At 33.8% G+C, this 18327-nt stretch overlaps 1 protein-coding gene across 1 annotated transcript in view; it reads left to right on the top strand.

Annotated features, from left to right (window-relative positions):
• DNAH7 (dynein, axonemal, heavy chain 7) overlaps positions 1 to 18327 on the top strand; it is a gene marked incomplete at its 5' end in the record, with an annotated part of 92321 nt that overhangs the window by 55525 nt on the left and 18469 nt on the right. The window contains 9 exons of the mRNA XM_010159166.1: positions 245 to 425; positions 1629 to 1814; positions 3006 to 3169; positions 8032 to 8186; positions 9084 to 9274; positions 12102 to 12235; positions 12919 to 13254; positions 15490 to 15616; positions 16745 to 16939. Of these exons, the coding sequence (XP_010157468.1) occupies positions 245 to 425; positions 1629 to 1814; positions 3006 to 3169; positions 8032 to 8186; positions 9084 to 9274; positions 12102 to 12235; positions 12919 to 13254; positions 15490 to 15616; positions 16745 to 16939 (1669 nt within the window). The remainder of the gene's footprint in view (positions 1 to 244; positions 426 to 1628; positions 1815 to 3005; positions 3170 to 8031; positions 8187 to 9083; positions 9275 to 12101; positions 12236 to 12918; positions 13255 to 15489; positions 15617 to 16744; positions 16940 to 18327) is intronic.

The following is an 18327-nucleotide window of genomic DNA, read 5'->3' on the forward strand; positions in this document are numbered from 1 at the left end:
TGCCTGTTATTACAGAAGAAAAAAAAAAAAAGAGAAACTGCATAAATCACTATGGGCACAGAAATGAATGATTAAGTAAACACAACTTGTCTTCAGATATCTTGAGATTATGAAATGGAATATTGCATGAGCTACTGAGTTGCTGAGGTTTCCCTTCACATTTCCTATGTTCATCTTTTTAATAGTAACCCTGGAGAGAGGGTATATCTTTTGCATGTTTAATTTATTCTTTGACTTTCTTTAGAGTGACAAAAAATGTGGCACCCAAAAAGCTAAAGTTGAATCAAGCTGAAGGAAAATTGAAGATTGCTATGGATGGTCTAAGAAAAAAACAAGCAGACCTGAGGGAGGTTCAAGATAAATTGGCTGTACTCCAGCAGACACTGGAGTCCAAGAAACAGGAGAAGGCTGACTTGGAAAATCAGGTATATGATTCAAAAGGTGAACTCTGATATCCAAGGAAGTTATTTAAAATATCATTCTTTGTTTAAACAGTATTTTTCTTTTAACTGCCACATTATAAATGGGGAAAGTGTGGGGAATAAGTACTTTAATAGAAAATGTAGATGTTACGAATTTACCGACTGATATTCCTGTCCTACATCCTCAGTCATATTTGCTTTCTTGTGAGGAGATACATTTTCAATGATTGTACTAAGAGTTTATTAGCTTGCAAGTCAGTACATTTAAAGTTTTGAAAGTTTATTTATGCCTTCTGTGCTAATGCAGTTTTGAGAAAGTGTTTGGTAAACTCTGTGCCTGACTGCTAAATGACTGTTATGTCTGAAGAAATAGGCAACATTTATAAGTCTGTATTTTTATTTATTTTATTTTTAAAGATTTCTGGTACCTCATCCTTGAGATTTTTTTACAAAAACAGTGTCAGAATTTGAAATGGAGTCTTAATTCTTGGCTGTAGTTAAAGTCATCTCTTTGTGTGTTTCTTCTGCATCCTGATACTCTTTGGAAGTGGAAGGGAGGGATAAGCTACACAAGCAGTTTGTTACTGTGGTGTAAATCGGCTGCTATGGTTACCAGAAAAGAGAGAGGATTGTAAGAGCAGCAAGAGTTGGCATAATTTTCCTCCTATCCCATGGCTGAAATGTGTCTATACTAGATAGTAAAGAATGCTAACAAAGCTGGATTAAATTCCTATTAAATAATTTTTTGTTGTTGTTAGATTATAAACATGCCTGGAAAGATGGCTTAGCTAAAAACCGACAGCAGAAATGCAGATTATGTATTCATAGAGATGCTTTGTTCAGAAAAGAATGTACCTGCTTTTATGAGAGTGATGTCATCAAGGTGGTTTTGTTTCTTATGACATATAGATAATTTCCTTGACTATTAATACTTTCCATATTATGAATTGCATGTTTTGTACTAGTTGTCTTCCTTTATTTGGATGAAAGTGTAACTGAATAGACTTTACTGTGCTGGTTCTGAGATTGTTTTTGTTCTTTAAACATTTCCATTATAAGAAGGAGGTGTTTTCTTTCTATTTAATTAAATTTCTTAAGAAAACATCTGTGCTGGAAAATAATCCTTGAATGCTTTTAATATTTATAAAATGTCTTTAAAGTGATCTTGTAATATAATCGGCGATTTTTTTTTTTTTTTATTCTGAGGTTGACTTATGCAGCAAAAAACTACAGCGAGCAGAACAATTGATTGGTGGCCTTGGGGGTGAGAAAACTCGCTGGCATGAGACTGCTTTGGAGCTGGGAAGGCAGTACATCAATTTGACTGGAGATATACTTATTTCATCAGGAATTGTAGCTTACCTAGGAGCCTTTACGTCCAGCTACAGACAAGTAATGTGTACAGTGATTTTGTCTCTGTGTTTTTTAATAATATAGATTTTTATTAATTATTCTTCTAATTATAAGGCTTATATTTTAAAATTATGTTTTAATAGAGTTCATAAGGGGAACTGAAACTGTATTGTAGGATTTTGAGTTTTATAAGACTCCTGGGGGAAACTCTTCCTTCATTCTGCTGCACAGTTTCTTTCCCTGTGCAACAGTAGGCATGGATTCCTGGTTGCTTATTCTTGTGATTGTGCAGGCACATCACATATTAGTAAGGCATTTCTTTCAGAAATGTTTGGAAAGCATAATCATCTTTTTGACATTCTCCATTTCTGTTCTGGCGTGTGTGTGTGTTGTTTGGTGTTTGTGGGTTTTGTGGGTTTTTTTGGTTTGGTTTTGTTTTGTTCTCCTGAAGTTTTCATAAGAGAAAAAGTTTTGATATCATTTGGAATATCAACTTTGTTCTATGCAAATAGATGAATCCTTTGTGCACCACCTCTGTGAATATCTCCAGCCCTTATACCATTTCCTTTACACTGCATTTCTGAGTTTTGTTCCTTGAGGCTTTGCCAGCTAATTTTTAGTTCAGAATACTACAGCATATTTCTTAGGCCTTACACATAGCTTTTGTACAAGGTTATGGCTTTCATATGAACGCGCTGATTCTATAAATTTTCCTTCTTTAGAAGCATTCTAGTGGAATATGCTTTTTGGTTTACATATTTAAAGGTGTGTGTCTTCATTTTGCTATGCACCATCCAAACATCTATAGGTTTCATAACTGTTGTGAGTGAGACAATACAGAGAATAGTGAAAAAACACTTTAAATGATTGATAAGTATGGCTAGTCATGACAAGTGCTTAAAGACTTTAATTTTATTTTTTTTAGTTAGAATATGTGCATTTGTTCTGCTCTCAGTTTATATTATGGAAGACTGCTGCTGAAGTGTTAACAAAAATCATACCAAAATCATACTGACCAAATAAAGTTACATTTCGTATATAGAAACCACGTAGGCATTTTTTAGAGATGTTTTGTACTTGAGGATAAGTTTCTTTCCATTTGAAGATATATAGTGTTCTTGTATTTACTAACTGTTATGGGACATGAGTTGAAAGATGCATGTTTTTAATAGTCTGAAAATTTTGCAAATAGGCAGAACTGCAGTTAATATTTGTTTTCTTCTTACTTAGATGCAAACTAAAGAGTGGGTATTGCTATGTAAAGCAAAAGACATTCCTTGTTCTGATGATTTTTCCCTAACAAATACCCTGGGAGAACCAGTTGAGATCAGAGCTTGGAATATTGCTGGACTACCTTCTGACATGTTTTCCATTGATAATGGCATCATTATCTCGTAAGTTTAAAAAAAAAAAAAATTTACAATGTAGAATTTTCATTAAATAGCTTCTTACAATGTGCTTTTCAGTTATTATTTCTGTAGACAGTTTTCTACTGTATATCCAGCTTAACAACCAGAGTCATGACTGTAACGTTTGAGTTTGTAAGAAATGCTAATCATAGTTTTTAACTTTATAATGGAAAGTTTATAATGAAAGCAACCTGGCATACTCCTAGGCAAAAGCTAAGAGAGCTTTGAGTTAGTGTAGGTACCTCTTTAGTAGGCATGATGACTGGAGTGCCACAAAATCTGCACTCAGTCCAGTCCTCAAAGAAGTTAAAAAAAAAAAATTACTAAACTTGTAAATTCATAGGAGAAACTTGATTACATCTTTGGAGTGCTGGAATTTAAGTGCTATTTATAGTTAAAAGCTTGGCAGTTGCAATTGTAGCTTCTTAGTGTAATGTAATTAGTATGACAACAGTCTTATCACAAGTTGAAGAAAATTCTGATGAAGAACATTTTATTTTTCATTTTGAAATACCCTCTTTGTTTTTAAATTTTCCCTCTGGTAATTGTCTTTAAGCTACATCCAAATAATATACTTTGACTTTATCTAACAATACATTGTTCGAGCTAAAACATTTTAAAAATTTATTTATGCATATTTACTCTGATTTGGAAAGTGAAACAAATTCTGAAATTTCAAAATTCCTCGTAGAAAGAAAATACAGATACTATTAACTCCAAATCTTACATACTTGCCTTTCACTGTTAAGATGATTCTACATCCTTATGTGGTGCTCTAATACATGCACATCTGCGTCCCAGCTCAGTCACTAGGGTAATGTTTGTCTGGGCAGAGTTTGTCTGGTGTATATCAATGTCACGGTTAGTGCCAACATCAGTGATTTGTATGACAACGTATAGCATGGGAACTGACCTTGTTAATGTTCTAACTTTTACAGCTCAAGTGATTAGCTTTAGATTAATGTGCCAACTGATGACCGAGATCTCTGTGGTACTGAAAGTTTTGCTGAATACGGCGTTGGGTGCCTGTGTTAGGCTAAGCTTTGTGACCTTGCATAAGCCGTTATGATTTTTATTCAGACTTGCATTTGTTCTGACTGTAAAGAAAAAACCTCTCGGTTCTGTGCAGTTGCTTGCTAATGCATTGCTACTGACTTTTAGCTTTTGTTCTTAGCAGAGCTGAAGCTAAATTGAACGTAGAACAATATTGCTTTATCTGCTCTGTAACTACTACCCACTCATTTCACATCTGTAGGTTCTCTTTTCTGTATAATGAATAAATGTTACAATTCTTTTCCATAGCCAGGTTAATGGTTTTCAAGTGTATGATAACCTGTACCTATCATTTATTCATCTTTTTTACAATATGACACTGCAGAAGCTAATACAGATCTTTAATTTTTGCTACTATTTACATGAAAATTCTTCTCTCTGAGCAGTAATGTATAGCACTGGTGAATGAATACTTCTTTTACTGTACAGTGGATGTTAGGTTTTCACTCATAACTGAAATTGTATATTATATGGTTAACCTTTGTAAGTATAGATGTACGGATAATACTTCCGCTTTGGCAAGTGGATAGCTGACAAAGTGCAAAATGAAACAAATAAGGCAAAAATAATGCACTAGCAAAAGAATCTCAACGTACTTTCTTTTGACTTTAAAAATTAGCATTGATTACACTTCTGGAAGCAAAACTACTTGTTGAAGTTAGAGAATATATGCCGTGATTGTGAATTGTATATGTAACTTTTTTTAAGTCATTACTGCATTAATAATTCAATCAGGCAAACAGTTGACAAATGTTAATGAAATCAGCACTTCTACAGTACATCCTAACTCTTCACTCTTTTATAAAGCTTTGATCAAAATTCTCTTTGAACTAATGGAAAGATGATTAGCATTTTTAAACTAAACACTAACTTGTAATTTTGAAGTGTGAGATAGAATCTACGTCAAATTGATGATACGTATTATGCCGGTAGTTAACAGTTTATGGCTAGATTAATTTTATATTAGGACCCCAGGAACCATATAAAATGCAACTCAAGCTTTTTATAACGAATTTTTAAAAAGCAGAATTAGAGAGCTATTCAAGTATAAATTGCAAACATAAACAGTGACTGCTTATGCATTCCCATCAATGAAGAAGGATTTTATCATTGATGAAAACTATGTGTGATTAGCTGTTATTAGAGAACCACTCTTTAATTAGTCTTAAGTATTTCGTGTCTGTTGCATAGTAAGTCTGAAACAGGATATGCTGAAAATAATATGCAAATGGAACTTTAAAGCAACGAGGCAAAAAAATACATACTGTATGTTTTGGCTGAGGATTTCTCAAAACTTAAATTCTTAGTTTAAAATAAGGACAAGCAAAATTATTATGAGCAAGTTACATGTTAAGCACATTTTTAAATAGACAATATTTATGTAAGTAAGTTTAATGTGTTCAGTTTACAGTTTTCAATGGCTGTATCATCCTACTATTAAAATCCCCTAAGTATATATCCCTTTGGGTTCTCATAAGCAGCTGAACTTATAGCAATGTGGGAGCTTAGCAATTCTTTCAGTACACTTTGAGCCCGCTGGTGAGCACTTTTACCTACTTTGTGTCTTTTAATAGCGCTGATGCTACTGCCTCATCTGGCCAATGTTCAGATTTTAAACCGTCTGCTCCTCTGGACCCTAGTGTGTTATCAAATTTGCCCTTCTCTGTGTTTATCAAATTATTCAAAATATTTGTAACTTTACAAAGCTCATATTTTAACATCCTTCATATCTGCTTAGGTATCACGCTACCTTGGTGAATTACAAATTCATTTTACCTGTAAAAGCTTTCTTCCTTCATTGGTAGGCTGGACAGGGTCCCACCCAGGTGACCCATTTTCTTAAATCATTCCAAGGCGGAAGAAAGCCATCCTCCTTCAGCTGGTGAATGGTCACTCCCAAGTCCACTTTGTGATCTATAACACAAAAGGAACCTCTGCAGATTGCCATGTATAATCTCAGGCTACTGCCACACATGATGATTTCTGGGTACAGAATTTTGTTTTTTCACTAATACACATACATGATAATTAGGACTAAGACTCCTAAGCTAAAGTTTGCTCATAACTGCACCAGGAACACATGAGTTTGTGCTAGCCAGAAGGCTGATGCTGAGGTGGGGCAATGTTGGCCTCTGTTGCATCTTGGAAAGGACTCGATCTTGCTGAGCTGCTAGATCTGACAGCAGCTGCCAAAAAATTGAAAACCAGTCCCTGCTTTTTTCTTCTTTCAAAAGTTCCGTAACTTCTCGTGAGTCAGTATTCCCAGGCAACAATCTTCTTTTTCACTTTTTATATCTTACATAGTTTTTCTTTATCTAGCTTCTAGCTTTAAGAAAAAAAAAAAAATTCAGTAATGATAATCCAGAGTCACGGAGCTGTGCTTCACAGAACTGCATCTGAGTCACAGATATCTGAAACCTTGGGATTAAGGGTTACACATGTGTTATTGTGTGTTGTTATATTTACACAAGTATAAATAGACCTTACAATTATACTTAGTCCTTAACAAGTTGGGGGTGTTTTTTTTTTTTTTTTAAAATACAGATTATAACAGAGAATATAAAGGATTTTTCTCTCTTAAACTGTGCTATACCTGTTTTACAATCACTGTCTTGAAAGATCAAGGTTTATAATGTGTTACAAAGCTTTGCCTGACAACAATTTTGAAACTAATAAGCCTGAAAGAACTTAGATTACAGTGAACAAAGTTTTTCTGAACACTGTCTTTTAGAACTTAGACTGTACCTACAACTGCTTGCTCTGTACCTTTTTCTAATTCAAGGCTAATCACCTTCTGCTGACAATTTATGGAAAGGTTTCTTATAACATTCTCTTTCTAAGAAATGGTATATTTGCAAATCAGACAAAAATGAGATTGTCTTTCACTTAATTACATACATTTCATCTTAGTATTTTTAAGGAAAATAAGAGTACAGATGCAGACATGTTTACATTGTAAGTTTTCTTTGTGAATCAGAATTTTTCAATAGAGGGGAGAGAGGTTCAATTTTTAAAAGATTATTAATGACAAATGATTTGCCAGTGTCATTGTGTGTAAGTTAACTTCCCGTAGTAGGCTCTACTGTATCTCCTAACCAACTGAGATCTGACTGGGCCACTTAGGACTGCATTTATTTTGGAATTCTCACTTCTACCTGCTTAGATGGTTTCTAATTTAGGTAATTATTGCTGTAATTGGCCATTAAAATGTGTTGCTAGTCTCTGATATCTTGGTAATGTAACTACCTGTGGTAGAGAATGCCATAAAAAGAAAAAAAAAAAAGTGAAGTAGTTACTAATTCTTCCTCTCCATTGCTGTTTAAGGATTAGGGATTAAAAGGTAGATACCTTTGAATGTGCTTATATATTTCCCTTTATACTACCTCTAAAATGTTGCTTTAGTGGAAAAAGCCATTTGTTTTCTCTGGAAAATGCTCACTTTATGTATATTATGGCTGTATTAAAGGTGTTCAGAATTTCTAAACTTAGAATGATCTTTTTGTTTTGAAAGTTTTATAAAATTAAATGCAATGAAACTTTCTATGAGGTAAGAAGTCTTATTAGGTACTGTCTTTGAAAGAGGAAAATACTTTTTGTAAACAATGAACTCTAGGTGAATCTATCTCCTGTTAAATTCATCAAAGATTATACCTGAGTATGTGCCTACTAAGATTTCATACTGATGCACTTTTGTTTTAAGGACAAAAGAGAATAAATTGTCTCAAGAAATACTATGAGGTAAACATTTGAAGAGCTTGTATTTCCATTTTGAAAGTTTGTATTTTTCCCTTCAGTAATGCTAGAAGATGGCCTCTGATGATAGATCCTCAAGGTCAAGCAAATAAATGGATAAAGAACATGGAAAAAGCCAATAGTTTGCATATAATCAAACTCAGTGACCCTCAATATGTTACAACACTGGAAAATTGCATTCAGTTTGGCAGTCCCGGTAGGTTAATAACTAATGAAAGTGTAAATTACAGAAGAGCCTGGAGGGGGCACAATTAGCTAAAAAAATGAAACTCCAGTGAGTATCAAATGTTCTCATAGTTAAGGAAAATCAGTACTGTAGTAATTGAAATCCTGACCCCACATTAGAGATACTACTTAGCACAAGAGAATTATAATACTCTGTTTAATTTGTATCCTTTAATTGCTTTATGAGATCTGCCTTTTTTTAATTTTCATGTTACAATAATTGTATTTCTAAAAAATAATGTTGTTTTTATTTGGCTTTTCAAGACTATAAATACCAGACTTCTAGGCTGTGATCACTAGTGATTCTTGTATTCTCTGTAGTATCTTTGTTACAAATAGTCTTATTACCCTCAGGTAGAAATAAATTAATGAAACACATAGTTACAACTTCAGCTATTTTTCAATGGTTAAGTGGACTACAACTAAAGAAATGGATTGTTTGTTCTCCATTATTTCTTTTTTGATTTTTGACAATCTTGTATGCTTACAGTGAAAATTGACACATACTTAGTTACTCAAAATAATTTCCGTGGCATGAGGTTTTTCTTGTTATTTCCCTTTTTATGGGGAAAATGGTAGCTTTAAACTGCTGGTCTAAGCCATTAGCAGCAGTAATAGCAATAGCTTTTTTTTTTTTTTTTTAATTGCTATAATACTACAAAAGGAATTTAAAAGTACATTTCTTTGATTCATTTTTCAATCACCTGAATGCTCTAAGAAACATTAACCTTATCTCAAGATACAGCTTAATTAATATTGTTATTGTTTGCACGTTGTAAACACACGTTATACATACATATTGTAAAGAACAGTCAATCGGAAATATAAATGACAGGAAATTCCTACTAATTCTTATGCTATTTTTAAGTGCTACTGGAGAATATTGGAGAAGAACTTGATCCTATTCTAGAGCCTCTTCTGCTCAAACAGACATTTAAGCAGTCAGGAAGTATGTGCATTTGTCTTGGAGACTCCACTATCGAGTATGCTCCTGAATTCCGCTTTTATATTACAACTAAGCTGAGAAATCCACATTATCTTCCTGAAACGTCTGTTAAGGTGAGAATTTTGAAAGTGAATGTGCAACTCTGTTTTAATATTAAAACGATTCCTAGCTAAAATCAGTGAAAAATTTCTGGCATTTTTTTATTTCTCCTCCCCTGCAACAGTGTTGTTTTTCACACTGTTAGCAGACTGGTATTATCTTATAAGTGTCAACATTTCGCATATCTAACACTTCACTTTGCAATACTGTCCTCCTTTCATACTGTCAGGGATTGATTGATTTAATTTTATCGCCCTTCCCAGTCTTTATCTCCTTATGCTATTTAGTCACCTTTTATTATAAAAATATTTACAAGGACTTAATATAATAGCCACCTCACATGCAAACTCTACATTATACTTTCATATTCACAATTTTTATCTGCAGTACAGTTTTATCTGTAGTATAGGACAGGAGTCAAAGCAATTACTGGTGTTGTGCCTTGTTTATAATAGAAAGTATATTTACAGATGTATATATTTGATAACTATAGCTATTCTTATTTTTCAATGCTAGGGAAAAAAAAGGTGGCTTCCTGCTTAAAAATAATCAAGTTGGTGTTTTACTCTTTTTGAAGATACTTGGGAAATGTATTCACCCTTTTATTATTTTTGAAGACCTTTTATGCTTTGGTTAATCCTAGATTGTACTGATACACAAAACATTGAAATGAAAACTTTTTAAACGATTATGATATTCAGTAAAATGGTACAGTAAGTTGTTTCTACAGTGATGGAGCATTGATGCAGGAAAAATGGACAAAAATTAATGAAAGGGAATAACTTGTGTTCCCTTCAATTCATATCAAATCACCTAGATATTGATCTTATCAAGAAGATAATTAACTGCATGTTCAGGAAAAAAGATGAAATAGGAAAGGGAGAGAACATCCAAAAGGTTTACCCTTAGAGTATACACATACATATACACTCAAAAGCTATATGAAGGTTATTTTCTAGGAAAAGTTTTTTATTTAGTAGACAACTCAAATCTCATAGTTGTCAACCCACTGTAAACAGAGTCTTTCCCCCCCAGAATACAAAGTTTCTGGAGATAAATCTTCTCTAGTTGTGTTCCATGCAGTCATACATATGTTAATTGCTCTAACAAGGAGCAGTGGTTCCTGTACAGGGAGAGAAAGCAGAAAAGTAAAGTCTAAATACCTTGGTGTGAAGCTAATTGCAACATTCATTGGTGAATTTGTCTTGGGGATTATTCAGGAGCTAGCTAATGAAATGAGGCCAGAGAAAATGGTTATTGATATGGCTAGCATGTTTCACTGAAAAAGATTGTATTGAATTCTGATGTGACTTACATAGTCAAACCTGCAAAGAAACGTAGGCCGTGGATTTACGTGTATTTACACTACATAGATATGTATTTACAATTATTAGCCATTTGGAGTAGTTTTTTCTGTTTCTAACATCATTAATCAAATGTAGTAGAACCCACTAAAAGGTCAGATGATTTTCAGCACCGTTGAGGGAAAGGTGTCTTACTCATGTCCATAAAAAAATCTCATTCTGTCCCTTGGGGACCAAGGACCAGTGTAGAATGTAGACAGCAGTTTGTGCTTAGACCTTAGAGGTTCTGATGTCTGAACCAGCCAACCTTTTGGAGCACGGCAGCTCTGTTTGAAAGCTAACTCATGCTGCTGTTTGTAGCTAAGGGAAGTGGAACCTACAGAAGATTCTCAAAGTTTTGGAACATTAGGTCACTCTTATATTTCCCATTACTAAACTTGTTAAATAAGGAGAGGAAGAAATAGGCCATGTCCTGTTGGTTCTTAGTATCAGATAGACCTGAACGTCCTCTCAAAATTCCTGTGCAAGAACAGTGATATGCTATCTTTGTTCCTGATTTTTTTTTTTCAGTTGAGGTTTACTATAACAAAAAATGATTAGTGATGTATTTTAAGAAAGTTAAAATACTACCCCTCCTAACTGTAGCAGCAAAACCCATGAAAAAAGGCCTCAAATATTTGGACAACTTTCAGATATTATTAGTGGCAGAAGCAGAGCAAGTTAAGTTAACTTCACCGGTATTCCATGTTCTAACTGATCACTATGCTCAAGGGTAATGTTGTTTTGAAATCCAAGTCAATGGTATCTGTACCCACCAAAAAAGCCCAAAGACAATCTGTAGTCACTATTACCTAGTCAATTAATTAAAACCAATACTTCAATAAGTCTTGATGATTCGTAAGTAGATTATCTTCTTGGTTTTGAACTACATGCATTAAACAATTTTCTAGCCCTCTGGTGGTAATGTATTCTTTTCTCATGTTAAATATTGTACATTTTTGCCACTCCTTCAGCAAGAGCATGTGGGTTTTCCTGGATCTATTATATTTCATTGGAAAGGAATTCTTTTAAACAATAATATTTTTTTCTAGTCACTTATTTTCTCATTAAAAGAGAACACGATGTTATCCTAATTCTAGGATACAAATATCCATGTAATAATAACAACACATATTGCATGTGAACAAGGCCATTAAAGAGAGAAAATGTGTGTAGCAGAGGCAATAATGTTTGTTCATTTTTATATACACCAATGACTCAAGGCACTGATATTCAGAGTTTCATTGTAATTTTGAGGAGTAGAATGAAATTCTGTACATTCTGGTCACCTCCCTTTTATGGTGAACTTTCTGGGTCAATTCTGGTGTTAAGCTTTCCAGCGCACAATCTTAAACCCTCAGCTGCAATTCATTTACTCTCGAAGTTTGGTTGAGCATATTACATGATATTATATCAATCTCATCCTGTAAATGAAGAAGCATTTTAATTGTATCTGGCCATGACCATGCTAACTTTGAAGAAATACTTCTTCTGTCAGGTAACATTATTGAACTTCATGATAACCTCAGAAGGAATGCAAGATCAGCTTCTTGGAATTGTAGTTGCAAGAGAAAGACCAGATCTTGAAGAAGAAAAACAAGCCCTCATCCTTCAAGGGGCTGAGAATAAAAGGTATCAAGATAAACTTTCCTTGCTAGGGATAGAAACAGATTGCAGTCTAAGGAAATAATAGAATCACGGGAAATACATTTCAGAGACTTCTTTTGTTTGAGTGAACAGGAAATTCAAGACTGCTATTTTTGAGAGCCCAAACTTAGGCTTCTGTCTGTTTTTTAGGCTGATTTGGATTCATATTCCTACTGATTTTGCCTTTGTCTTTCCGTTATGGCTTTCTATTTCTGGGACTATTAGAAATTGTCAGAGCTGAATTGCGGGTTTTGTAATAGCAAAATGGCAACTTTCGATCCTGTCCTCTGTTTTTATGCATCCCTTCCATGATGCTGGCGTATGATTTGCTGTCCTCACTAATTTTGATTAGATATTAATGGTTGTGTTTTAAAAATGTTTTCATCGTGTGCTACATTTGCACTGATTGCACATGGCAAAAGGCATCTTTCCCGATGGGTCAGAGCATGAAATGTGCAGTATTTGAAGTGGTTTGTGACTTTACCCCCTTTGTCATCCATTTTTAACCTGAAATTTTTCAGAAATTTAGGGAATGTTTAATAAGGAAGAAAGGTTTTGTTGTGTAAGTTGTGTACCATGAATAAAATCTACACATTGTCTTATTTTATAGAAACTAACATAAACCAGCTGTAACTTTCATATGTGAAAAATCTTGTATATTATTTTAGGCAGCTAAAAGAAATAGAAGACAAGATTTTAGAAGTTCTTTCAGCCTCAGAAGGAAATATTTTGGAAGATGAAACTGCTATTAAGATAATGTCTTCTTCCAAAACTCTGGCTAATGAGATTTCTGAAAAGCAAGCTGTAGCTGAAGAGACAGAAAAGAAGATTGATGCTACTCGAATGGGCTATCGTCCTATTGCTATCCATTCGTCCATCTTGTTTTTTTCTATTGCTGATCTAGCCAGCATTGAGCCAATGTACCAGTATTCACTCACGTGGTTTATTAACCTTTTCATCATGTCTATAGATAATTCGGAGCAATCAGAAGTTTTACAAACAAGGTAAGAGTAATAATTCACTATTTGTAATTGGTAGTTTATTCATAGTTACTCCAGAAATGTTATTGTAATTTCTCCAAAGTGTATTGTCTCAGGCATTGCATTTTGAAATATTTTTGGTATACATGTCAGATACTTTCCAGAAAATAATTTATTCATAGAAACAAAATTGTACAGTATATTACACTTGCAGCATATTCCACTATTTCTATTTAGTAACTGTTACCTCCAGTCATGTGTGGAATTATGAAGTATCAGTTAGATAAAAATGGTACTCTTGCTTTGATTCTATATTTTGCTTCATGTGGTGACTTTGTCTTCAAGAAACAGACAAGAAACTTTTTCACACGAGTGCTGAGAGAAAATGAAGTCTTGTGAATGGGGCTTTTGGCTGTAAAATATGCAGGCAGTAATTATTGACCCAACAATTTTTTTAATTCAGTTTGATTATTGGTTTAACTTACGGTGTCCGTCCATTTTCTAGCTTCTTCATGAGAACAGGAAAACTGTGCCAACATTAATGATCTGAATTTATTTTACATGTCATGGACCTCGCTGTTATGATCACATTAGGATTATTCAAAATATACTTTTGAAGTGAATTATATACACAGAGAGTGTTTAAAGGAAGTTTTTTAGTGCTTTATCATATCAGTTACTAAATTCTACCTTAGTGGCTTTATTTGATATTCAATTCACAGAGCATTACTTCTGTTACTTAGCTACTTGCCTGTTCATCAAATGAACAAAGGATGTGAGAGAAAAACTATTTTCCCAAATTGTATACAGAAATTTTTTCTGGTTAATATTGAAAATGTCAATTTCTGCATTATCCATTACCGTCCAGATTTTATTTAAGTTGCAGTACCTGGTAAGGTAGTACTAAGTGTAAAGTTTAATGTGCAGTGTTCAGATTAGTGGCATACTGTCAAGGTCTGGGCAATCTAATTGTATTGGAACTGTTCTATGAAAGATATAGCTGCTAATGATTTCATGTCAGAGCTTAATGTTTTGGTATCATATTTGAAACTACATTCAAGGCCTTTTACCAGTAAGACATTCTCTGTTCTATATACCTATCTCTTCAACTTTAAATCTTACTCTTTTGTAGCTCAGAAAAACCTTGTGTGCTTAAATTAAAGTAAGCAATAAATAAAATAATCTTATTTTGGTTTAGAACCTTTCTGTCAGCAGAAATACAGATACAGGACCTGATTCCCAGCTGACAGTATCCATTCCCAGGAAATTATTTTGATAATTTTGCCCATTGAAGGCAGAGGAAGACAGAATCTCAGAGAATTCTCTGTGGATTAATAATTCACATCAGACTATTTGTCTTGGGCTGTCTTCACTAGGCAGACATTTTTTTACTACAGTCTCTGTGATGAGGTGTTTTTTATCATTCTTTTCTCATGCGAACCATGTTACTTCTGTAACAAAGTGTACATTTTGACCCATTGCCATCCTTGTGTTGGTATTTCATGTATAAATTATATGTATATCTCTCTAACTGATGAGGATTCAGTAATTTTGAGAGGACTTAAACAGGAGCATTTTTATATTAGAGTAGTATTATTAAAATTGTTCATTTCTTGTTAGCTGAATGGAAGAAAACAAGAATAGATTGGAACACAAGAATGAAGAAGAGACCTAGATCAAACAATATATCTTGCTGTCAATCTTGATCTTCTGTCTAAAGCTTTCTGCTTTTCAATTATAATAGGTCATAGTTAGGTTTCTGAGTGATCACCATGTCAGAACTGCAGAAATACCCTCTGTGTAGCTCCCTGCCAAGGGACTGGTGACCTAGTAGGTAGGTGGAAAAAAGCCATAGCACCTCTCCATGTCTTTGTTGCTGCCTTGAAAGGAGCATTTGAAGTAGTTTTGCAAGTTCAGATGCTGCATTTCTAACCCCCCGAATAGACATTTCTTTGTTTTGGATAGGTATTCAAGGTACTCAAACTTCAACCTTTATAAAACAATTGATGGCCTCTTTGCTTTGAATTTAAAGGGAACTACTGATAATAAATCACAGTTTAAAATATTTTTATAATGTATTTAAGGAAAATACTTTGTAGAATGGGAAACCTATCTTAGCTCACTAAATGGTACAAGCATGTAATGATTGCTTTGGGATAAATGACCAAAGGAGATCTAAATGGTTTGTAATAGGCTTCCAGAGTGCATACTTTTTAGAGTGATATTAATGGAGGTTTGTTCTTTTTCCAACACCTGTAGGTTGAAGGTTCTCAAGGATCATTTTACTTACTCACTTTATGTCAATGTCTGTCGCTCCCTCTTTGAAAAGGACAAGCTGCTCTTCTCTTTTTGTCTAACTGTGAATCTCCTGAAACATGAGAGATTGGTCAGTAATTAAAAATAATTTGCAGTTTGATGGGTTATGTATTAAACTGCATTTATAAACTGTTAGTAATGAGAACATAAATGATAAGAATAGAAAAATAAGTTTATATATAATTATATTACTTAAACCTCTTTTTTGGTGCTTTATTTTCATTTTAATAAGCAATTACAAGCAGCAAAAAAGATTCTGTATAACAAGTATGACAAAACTTGAGATGATAAGTTTTTCTGAAATTACTTAAACCAAAGCCCAGCACAGGTTATTCTTACAATGACCACTTTGCAAAATTTTACTGTAACGTGTCTGAGAGCACATCAAGATTAATTGTAACCACTGATTCAAGAAACTGCTCGTCTTTTTCATTTAAGGTGCTGAATGTGTTTATTTTTGCATAGAATTCCTCAAATTCAAGCACTTGTGCCAACAGAATGCTATCAATTTCTAGCGATTCTTTCAAAAGTATTTACAGAGTTTTTTAAACTTATAATGAACTACATGCATTTTAACCATAGCATCTGCAAAATGGTTGCTTGGGGTTGTTTCTTTCAGTGTAAAATTAAAACATTAAAATTATAGAAACGTCTAAAGTTTTTATATTTGGGAAGTGAATTCTTTCAAGAGCTGACTGTAATAATCACGGAACACTGTTCTCTCATTCAGAGGAACTTCATTTTCCAAATTCAAGCTGTCAAAGAAATTTTGAGATGAAGTACTGAGAAAGGAATTAAAAAATGTAATAGGCTGGTATTTCTTTGTCATATTTAGACACGCATAGGAAAAAGTTGCAAAATGCCTGGTTGCCTGAAAAATTCCACTAATTTTTTCCTTCAAAATTTTGTGATTTAAAGAATGGGTTTAAAATCTGATCTGTTAACACTCTTTATTACCCAAGCTAAGAATGCAGATAAATCTTTAAATTGGCTTATACCTTGGTGGTTTTGAGTTGTTAAATTCATGTTTAATTGAAAAGCAGACACCAAATACTTCAGAAATAAGCTTTTTAGTATTTGTATAGAAGCTTTTTCAACTAATGCAATAATTCAGGTAAACTTATTGATTTCCTGTATAATGTACTAAAGCCATTAGATTTTATTTATTTAGTCCTCAGAGCAGTGTTTTTTATTGTAGATTCAGGAGGACGAGTGGAAATTTCTGTTAACTGGAGGCATAGGTTTGGACAATCCCTTTTCTAATCCATGTACCTGGCTTCCTCCAAAATCATGGGATGAAATTTGTCGACTAGATGATTTGCCATGCTTCACAAACATTCGTAAGGATTTTATGCGACTGAAGGATGGATGGAAATTGGTATATGACAGCTTGGTATGTTAACATTCCTGATTACTTGCATTCATATGCTAATAAGCACACTGAAAATACTGATTCAGGCAAAAGAAAGTGCTGTCATTTTACATGGTATGTTCTTACATATATGGATGTAAGTATTTAAGCAAATGCTGTGTAGTAGTAGATTATTGCCAATTTGTCAGGTGGTTTCTGAATAGCAAGTCATGATTTGACTTTAATTTGGGATTGAAGATAGGCAATAAAACATGGAGTGGTGAGGTGATAGTGAAATTTGCTAAAATTAAGGCAATCGTTGTCTCTTATCAGTCTATACATTTTCTTACTATGCATGGAGGATGCCTCTTCGTACTGTTACGTAGCATGTTGCTTTCTTGGATAAGTGTAAAAAAACCTATTATTGCCATGTAAAGAAACTAGAGTGGGATTCATGAGAACCATTCTATTCTCAATGCTGTCAGTGACCTGATGATTTATGCATGAATGACTTTCTTTATCTAACTTCATCACTGTTTCCTTAAAATCTAAGCTCTTTAGAGGCATTTTACTCCACATTTGGACATTTGCTTCATCTTTAATCTTACTATTAACTCTTTTTTTATTTTATCATACTCCCACCCTTCTGCTTCTTGCTATGCAAAGTGCTTGTTGTACACATACCTCCTGAAGAAATGATTTTAAAAGTTATCCTTCCTTTTTACTTGCACCATAACAACTTCCACATTCAGATAATACTGTCCATTTGTGCTAGTCCATTGAAGCACTTTACTTATAAGTCTCCCCAATGTTGGATGTGTTAAGAAGATGGTATTGCTTTATTAACAGCCATGGACACAGGAGTATTTCCTCTTAATATGTCCACCCAACCTGTATCCTAGCTATACATTTATACTCTGCTTATCATACATAGTCATCTCATTTCTTAGACTAATTATACATATTCATTATCTTTCTGGGAGCCAATTATCATATTCATTTCCCTCCTGTGCAAGCATACTTTCCATGAGGAAGGGTCTTCCACAGCCTCTAGCGGTCTTCCTGTGGTGCCCACTGGTTGAACTTTTAAGTTCCCCTTCCATGTAAGGTGATAATTTGGCCTTCAAAGTTCCCTTTATTCCTTGGAGTGACACATCTCCTTTGTTTTTATCCCATATCCTGTTATTTAGTTCCTTTTTGATCTGCTTGGTTAGCTTCTTGTTCTGCTTATCTGCTATTTACAAAACTTAATTTTCTTGTGGTTATTTATTACCACCTTCTATGAATTTTCAGGGTTAGGATTTTTCACAAGTGCAGCCTTCACTCCTCAGTGTTTCCTAATTTACTCAGCTTTCCATAAGCTTGCAAGTTTTTAGCTAGACTCTTCAACAGGTGTTACAGATAGCATTCTGAGGTACCTGTTCTTCCCA

The sequence above is a fragment of the Eurypyga helias genome, unplaced genomic scaffold, assembly GCF_000690775.1.
Source record: "Eurypyga helias isolate BGI_N326 unplaced genomic scaffold, ASM69077v1 scaffold5059, whole genome shotgun sequence".
NCBI lineage: Eukaryota > Metazoa > Chordata > Aves > Eurypygiformes > Eurypygidae > Eurypyga > Eurypyga helias.